Source organism: Netta rufina (genome assembly GCF_964035555.1).
Source record: "Netta rufina genome assembly, chromosome: 5".
Taxonomy (NCBI): domain Eukaryota; kingdom Metazoa; phylum Chordata; class Aves; order Anseriformes; family Anatidae; genus Netta; species Netta rufina.
The window spans coordinates 39561997-39570248 of NC_140128.1; the positions used below are offsets into that span (position 1 = coordinate 39561997).

General features: G+C 58.1%; 1 protein-coding gene across 1 annotated transcript; it reads right to left on the bottom strand.

The window, feature by feature from the left end:
* Positions 1–1973: 1973 nt before the first annotated feature.
* On the bottom strand, positions 1974–6947 carry BATF (basic leucine zipper ATF-like transcription factor). The gene is made up of 3 exons (XM_084287385.1): positions 6821–6947; positions 5072–5176; positions 1974–2303 (listed from the first exon to the last, which is right to left on the bottom strand). Exons 1-3 carry the CDS (start codon positions 6884–6886, stop codon positions 2094–2096), a joined length of 381 nt encoding a protein of 126 aa, XP_084143511.1. The 5' UTR covers positions 6887–6947; the 3' UTR covers positions 1974–2093.
* Positions 6948–8252: the final 1305 nt, after the last annotated feature.

Below are 8252 nucleotides of genomic sequence, written 5' to 3' on the forward strand. Positions count from 1 at the left end.
GCACCCTGGCTGATGATGCCAGGACTATTTATTGTTTAGGTTCTGGGGAGGATGTTGTTGCACACCCGTCTCCCAGTCTCACCGCTTACCACTTATTTTCATTCTGAGTTGCAGTAAGAAGTCTGAAACGTTACCAGTGAGTAGTCTAGCAATTCTGTGGGCATTTCAGAGAACCCCACCCAGCCTGCAGCATCTCAGACCTTGACAGCTCTGCAACAAAAATAGTGCCTTTGTGTCTGCGTGGTACCTGTGCATCAGCCTCGGACCATCTCCGTCTGCAGCTAAAATCAAGCTTCGCCTCTAATAGCCACGGAAAGCACAACGGCTGGCAGCAGGGATGGTGGTTTCACGTTGTTGTCAGTGATGCTGCATCGTAAGTCAGAGCAGGCTTTGCTGGCGCTGTGCTGCATCCTCCAGTGAGGAGGGAGAGCCTAAGGTGCCCTGCACAGCAACCCCAAGCGAGGCAGCAGGAGCTTTTTTCTGTGGTTCTGCATCACCCAGCAAGCACAAGTGCATCAGAGCAAGGGAAAAATCCAGGAGAAAACCCACTGGAAGCTGAAGGAGAAGAAGTGAAGCCTTGTAAACCTCTGTAGAGCACAGGATGGTCATCACTGCCAGGCTTAAAGGTCCAAATCCCTGAGAAATGCAGTTTGGGAAGGGCCTGTGTAGCCTGGGTGGCTCCAAACAAGGCCCGTGCAGGGGACCAGCAGCTCTGGCTGCTGTGTGAATAGATGGCATGAAGCCTTCTGGTGTAAGATCTAGCAGAGAGAGGAGGTGCAAGACAACTGAAGCGGCTCCCGAGGCTTTGTTTTTTCAAACATGGAGCCTGTAGGTGCAGTCTGGGTGTCTAATACCCCTGCTGCCACCATTCTCTCCTGTGTGTGAGCATCCCAGCGTGATCTCCCCTGTGCCAGCACTGCTTCTGTAGGGTGCTGAAAACCGGGCTGATGAGCTGACACCCACCCAGGCATCCCCATTCACGATGCTTCCCGTGCTGGCACTCCAGCTGGAGGCAGGAGGTTCTCAAACCTCATCAGAGGCCACGGCAGGAGAAATGGCTGTGCTTCCTGCACCTCTCCTGAGGATGGCTCCCTCAGGCATGACATGGCTTTGTTATCACCCCACTGGTGAAAACAGACACAGCACAGCACACTACAGGCTTTTCCTGACTGCTCTCGGGGCTAGTCTGATGGGTCTAAACCCACCTGGAAATATGCCCCTTCTTCTTGCCTGAAATGAAGGGTATGTAGAAACTGAGGGCATTTAGCTCAGTTCCTCAGTTAAAAGCCTGCTTCTGGTACCTTACCCTGAAAAAACGGCAGCTGATGCTCCTCGGCGAGGCCAGCAGTCCTGAACCAATATTAGCAACAGGACCTGCACTGGCAAAGGAGGCTTCAGCCTCGTGCAGGGGCTGGTGCTGCTGGCCGGAGCGGGAGTGAGGTCCCGCTGAAGGGTGAGGCCCCGCTTCCCCATCCCCTCCAGCACAGCGCCACCGCCCCCATCCATATTGCCATGCTCCTTCCCAGCCGTGCTGCTTCTGCAGCCCCCAGGCCACCCCACAGGTCCCTGCTGCTCAGAAATGAGGCAGATGAGACGTCAGCAGACATGGGGCTGTTCCCTGAACTCCACGCTCTCCCCTGCCACCGCCCCACTCCCGCCGTGCCACGCAGGGCCTGTTGAAAAACAAAGCGCGCAGCATTTTCATTCTTTATTTTACAAAAATAAACCAGTTTTGCCCTGGTACTCTATGGCCCCCAACCTTCCCCTCTGCCCCTGCTTCTGTTCCTCTGCCCGGAGCTCCCGCTGCTCCCGCCGCAGCTCACACGGGGGCTGCCCGTGCCCACGCTCCCGCGGGGTCCCCAAGCAAGCACCGGGGAAGGGGTTGGTGCCCTTTTGCGAATGCTCCTCTTCCCAGGATCCAAGCTGGAAACTGCCCGAAGATGCCTCCTGGTGGCCCTGCCGTTTCTGCACGGGGAACAAGTCTTGGACAAAGTCACTCAGAGTACATACACGCTGTGAGAAGGGCCGTCTGTCTGTCTGTCTGTCCCTCTCCGGATGGAAAAGCGAGCCCCACGAGGTTGCTTCTTGGCCGCTCAGTGCTGGAAGCGCGGGGAGCTGATGTGGGGCTGGTGGAAGGAGTGCGTGGCGTAAAGCACCTCTGGGGGCGGCGGCGGGGGCGATGCCAGGATGGAGCAGAGCGGTTCGTGGGAGCTCAGCACCGAGGTGAAGTGCTTCATCTCCTCCGTCAGCTGCCGGATCTCCCGGCGCAGGGCCGCGTTCTGCCTCTCCAGGTCTTCGCTCTCCTGGGGAGACAAAAACAGGGGGGGTTCCTCAGCTGTAGGTGTGAGTGGGGAGGCCCTGGGGTGCAGTGTGGTACCCGATAATTGTGTGTGGGGTCTGTAGGAGCTGTCCTGCATCAGGACACACCGCAGCATCACAAGCTGCAGCCCTCCCTGACCCACCTCCTTGCAGGATGGGAGCAGGCAGAGGAGGTGGCCGTGCCGGGGTTGGGGTCCTGTCCCCGCACCTCTCAGCCCAGCAGTTTCCAAAATGACAAGTTTCCGGCAAATTCTGCCCCGAGCGGCGGCTGGGCAAACCCCCCTCCTCCAGCCGGCCGGGTGCGGGCGCGATGCTGGCGGCCCCGGCGCGCTCCCCGGCCCCAGCTTACGAGAAGTGACTGGGGTGTGCGCCCGCCCAGGCTTTCTCGCTCCCTCTCACGCACACGCACGCCGTCGTCCGCTTCCCGGGCCGCCTGGCCGGGGGGAGGGCGCGCTGAATAACCGCCGTCTTTAACCAGAAAACCACCTGCCACAGGAAACCTGTCATTGCCCTGGAAAGAAAAGACTCACTGCTTCCTGCTAGCAGCCGGGGAAACCAGCGGCCCGGCGGGGAGGAGGGGGAGACGCTTGAGTCAGAAGAAAAGAGAAACCGAGGCCTGAGAAGAACCGAAGTATTGCTGCTGTTAATGAGGATAACAACAAAGGGTCTGATGGTGATGCTCAGCCCTGCCTCGAGGAGAAAATCACAGCCTTTGCTGCCCAGAGGCAGCCAGCTCCAGGCTGGAGCATCCCAGGCTCTGGTAGCCTGGGCAGGATCAAAGGAGATAGGGAGGACTCGGTGCTGGGCTCCATGAATTCAACCAAGGCCCTGGAGAGCTGCAGCAGGTCCCTGGCAAAGCGAAGCTGTCACCTCTCCAGCCACCATGCTGGCTTTTGGAGGTGCGTGCTCTCTATGCAGAGGGTAAAACGCAGCTGCAGCACCAAACGAGCATCTCCGGGACGCGACAAAATGCTTTGGAAATCGTGACTGACGTCAAACGCGGGAGCTGACGGGAATCACCCGCGGGCCAGCCTCCCGCTGACTCATTCCCCTCAAAGCACAAGCTGGGAGCCCTGGGGCAGGTGGAGATGCTGCGACACCTCCACAGCCCAGGCTCTTCTGGGCAGGACTGCACCCGAGAGGCACGGTCCTAATGCTTCTGCCATTGTGTCCCTGCCTCCTGCCCCTGGGGAAGGTAGGAATCTGTGCTATTGGTGGCATCTGAGCACCTCATAACAACTCTTAATAAGGTGGTTTGTTGTCTGCCCTGAGAAGAGCAGCTCATGGAGCACAGCAAGTCAGGATTTTCCTGAGGGAAGAGTTCAAGTCCACCTCTAGGATGGCCTTGGACAGAGCACCAGCCCCGAGGAAAGGCTCTCCCTCCATCCCTCTCAGGCACGGTCTCCCAGAGCCATCGCTGCTGACAGACCTATCAGTCGGCCCAGAGCCGTGCCTGCTCTAGCAGCACCAGCAGCTGCTCAAGAAAGAGTGAAATCTCCATCGGAAACCCACTGCCAGCATGGACTGAGGGCGTGATGAAAAGGGAAAGGCTCAGGACCAACTTCTCAAGTATCCATCACAAAAATGGGGATTTGGGGAATACAAAGACTGCTAAGTCAAAGGGTGTTTTTTTGAAGACCAGCCTGACTATCACATTTCAAGGGGCAGCCAAGCCCTGGGCAGGGACACAGACGGTCTCTGCACTTTCTGCATCCTGCTCACCAACGGCCTAAAACGCACAGGATTGCGCCTACCAAAATGCAAAGCACACAAGCACAAAGCACCCCTGTGCTCTGACACTGCCCACACACACACAGCAAGAAGTGGCCATCCCTTCCGAAATGCAGCCTCGTAATCCCTCATGCTGGGAAGAGCCACCAGGGTACCATAGGAGGAGAACAGGACAGTGAGAGTGAAACCAGAGCAGGGAAAATCCATGCTGTGCAATAGGAACAGCCCCCAGGTACTGCACAGTGCTCAGAGGTAGGAAGGGATGCAAGTCCTGCCATAGGGACATCTTCAATATTATAAACTGATTAATATTTATCTATCTACACAGTGTGGAGCCTCAGAAGACATATCAGGGGCAAAGCCCATTTGGTTCTGCAGGGCACCACCCTCCATACCAAGGGACACAAAGTGCCACCGTCTCAGAGGGGTGTCCCTGTGCACCATGGCATTGCTGTAAGTGACGGCATGAAGCAGAAACCCAGGGAGCACCAGCCCAGGCAAGCCCACACGTTTGAAGAGCTTCTGCCTGAGCCTGTCAGGAGAGGTTTGGAGAGGAAATTGGTAATGTCAGACTGAGAGATCAGTTTTGTTCTTGTTACTAAACCGCCTGCTAAACCGAGGGCTTCGGCGGCAATCCCCCTTTCTGACGGGTGGTGACGACAGGACCTGCCAGGCATGAATCCTGGCAGCAGGCCTGTGTCTGCCAGCAAGGACACCCATGGGGATGGGGGGAATGGTACTGGTGACACAGAACAAGTCCCCGTGACATTTGGTGGATAAACGGGAGGATTTCGCTCTGGATCTGCTGAAGGAGGACTGTGCCTTGGCATCTGGGTGGAGAAAACCTGCCCGCGCTGGGGCTGTGTGCTCTCAGCAATGGCACTGCCACCAACATCCTGCCCTGGCCCCCCTGTTCCTGCCCTGCCCGCACTGAGCACTTCTCCAGGTCCCCAGGGTGCAAGCACGTTGTCCCCAGTGTGAGCCCTCAGCGCCGGGAACGGGGAAGGACGGGAGCGCTCACCAAGTGCAGCGTGTCTGCTTTCTGGGTCTGCCGCAGGCGGCTCTTCTGGGCAGCAATGCGGTTCTTCTCCCTCCTCTGGACTTTCCTCATGTCATCGGAAGAGTCCTAGGGAAACATGAGGCATGGAAATGAGTGCGATGTTCTCTCCCCGCTCCTGCTGGGCAGGAGGTGGGGAAGGGGACACCGCAGATAACATTGCTGAAGCACGGGACATGGGACACATCTCTCCAGCACTGAGCTAAAGCCCTGCCCCAGGGACATGTGATGCTCTTGGCATCCCAGATGCCAGGGGGGACAAAGCTGATCCCCAAACCATCCTGGCACAGCAGTTTGATGACCCCTGTCCCTTCACCAAGAAGCCAGTGCCCAGGATGTGGCTTGAGGGACCAGGGCAAGGACCTCTCTCCAGAAGAGAGACAAATTGAATTCCTTGCCCACAAAACCTCTTTGTTCCCCGTTTCCCTGCAGGGATATGGCACTGCAGTCCTTCCAGCTCCTTGGCTAAAGCACCTTACCAGAGGTTCAACCTGTGCTTTCCTCCTTCCATCCCTGCAGGTCCCAACCCCTCCCCATCACCCCTCTCCCTCAGCCTTTAAGGGTTTTGCAGACCCTTACGGTGTGGCACAGCTCCCTAAGACATTGCATGTTTAACTAGGCAGGCTCCAAGCTTTTGCCTTTTCCCCAGCCCTCCTTTGCTGCAGCTCTCCTGTCTCTGTGCTTGCTCTTTTCTCAGCCCCTTGGCAGTGTCTGCAGCATCTCCCAAGCCCCTCGGGCAGAGGGGAGCTGGGTTTCCCGGTGCCAGGTCACGAGCTCCGGGCAGCTCCCTTCTCTGCTCAGATCTGGTCCTGCTGCTGCCTCCTGACAGTTAAAACCGTCACACAGACCCTTTCATCTTCTATTTTCATATGGTACTGCCTCTTTTGTGGACTCTCTAACATTCACATCACTGCTCCCCCACAGGACTACAAAACTCAGCCACAAAAGTTATCTTCCCAGCCCATCAGTCTGTCCACATCCTCTCCCCCCTCCACCCCGCCCAAGATCTTTTCTCTTCTTTGAACTTAACCGTTTTATCCTTGCCTTCGTTGCCCTGCCAGCTCCTCAGATGCAGCAGCTCCCAAGCCCTGCACCAAGCCCGGTCCTTAGCCCTTAGCAGCCTCTGTGCTCCATCCCCTTCTCCACCAGGAGGCATCCCCATTGTGGGCTGCACGCCCCAAATCACCTGCTCTGATCAACCCAGAGATTCCTGAGCAAAGTCTTGGGTAGGTGCTGGTGGTACCAGCCCTAGGCAGACGGGAAATGATCTCTATAATAAAGCTAGGCCAGAAAGGCGATGGGATTTCTGTTAGCAGCGGGGCTTTTCCCAGTCCCTAAGCGCTGTGAGGGCAGGGAGAAGCAGGCAGGTCCCCCGGAGCCACCTGCTCCAGCGAGGCCAGACTCCCCAAAGCACCAGCACCCTGCTCACCGCCTCCCACCCAGCACCCAGCACAGGGCCCACGGTGCCCAGGGGTCCCGGCACCCCCTCATCTTGCCCTTGGCTCAGCCCCAGCTCTTGGGGCTCCCTCTCCGCTCGGCGGGCGCTGCTCCCGGCTCAGCCCCGCATCCCGCTCTCCCCGTCACCGTTCCTAGAAAGCCCCAGCACGGCTCACGGTGCAGATGCCGGGCTGGTACACTTCCTCCCGGCCACCCAGGGCCACCTGCCCTCCCTGGAGGCCAGCAGGGGAGGGCTGGGGAAGGCTCCCTGCTCACCTGCTTGCTGGGAGGGGGAGACTGGCTGGAGCTGCTGGAGTCGCTGCTGTCGGAGCTGTGGGGCATGGCTCCCGTCTCTGGCTCCCAGGGCCTCTTCAGCTTCCTTTATGCTCACGGTGTGCCCGGCTTCTCTCTTTCTCCCTTTGCTTTGCCCCCTGTCCTCCTCTGCCTGCCCTGGGATGCTGGCTGGCCTCCCTGTGCAAGACTGTCCCGGAGGCACGCTGTCCTCCTGCCCCGCGCTCTGCTACTTTCTCTGCTCTCTGCTCAGAGCTCTGCACCTTCCCTTTAGGTCTCAGGCCTCCTGTGGTTTCTCAGAACCTAGGGGATGTAAGCTGAAAGTCACGTGGCCGGAAACTTTAAGGCGAAGAAGAAAAGTTACAGAAGAAGAAGAAGAAGAAAAAAAAAAGCAGAAAAAAAAAAAAAAAAAAAGCACATCTGGGAAAAACGAGCTTCAAAATAGCCTGAAAAACCCCCGAAAAACACCTTCAAGCGGTAGAAAAACAGCGAGATGGGTTTTCTCCGAGACAAACAGCAGAGATGTAAAGGGAAGAAAAGCCCCGGCCCTGGCTGGGAAAGTGGGACCCTCAAAGGAGGGCAGCGCGGAGGAGGTGGTGCCGGGAGCCCCAGAAACTCCAGGGGCCGGAGGAGCGGTGCACCCTGGCTGGTCCAGCGCCACCCTGGCCCCTTTGGGAAGTCCCTGGGCAGCCTTCCCCATCCTGCAGCCCACCCGCCCCGTCCCACCACCCCCAGCAGGTCCCAGGAGGAGACCAGCACCCTCAGCAGGCACCAGTGCCTTGTGTATGTGCGGTGATCAAGGCCCACCTAAGAAGAAAGGCTTGGGATGGAAGAACGTTTGGACTGTTTTTGGTAGAATGTAATGGCCCTACGGGGCCAGCAGCTAAGCCTGAGACATAACTCTCACTCCACACCTCAGCATGAGCGTGCCCGTACTCCACGAGCCTGTCGTGTACAGGTCTGGCTCCCTCCTGCTCTCCTCTAGCCCCTTCCATCACAGCTGGCAGCAGAAGACAGGTCTATGGGGAGATAGAAACATGCTGTGGGCACACAGCTTGGGGCACGGCCCCTTATTCCTCCCCTGCTCTGTCACAGCAGTAACTCACCGCTGTGGAAAGCAGCGACTCCCAGTTCCCACTTACTGGTGGGAGTTCCTTCTGCTTCCTGACCAGGAATACTGCAGCCCAAACTGCTGCCCAGCCCCGTGCTGCACCTCCAGCCCCAGCAGCCCATGCTTTAGAAACACAGAACAGTTTGGGTTGGAAGGGACCTTAAAGCCCACCCAGTCCCACCCCCCTGCCATGGGCAGGGACACCTCCCACCAGCCCAGGTTGCCCAAAGCCCCATCCAGCCTGGCCTTGAGCACCTCCAGGGACGGGGCAGCCACAGCTCCTCTGGGCAGCCTGTGCCAGCACCT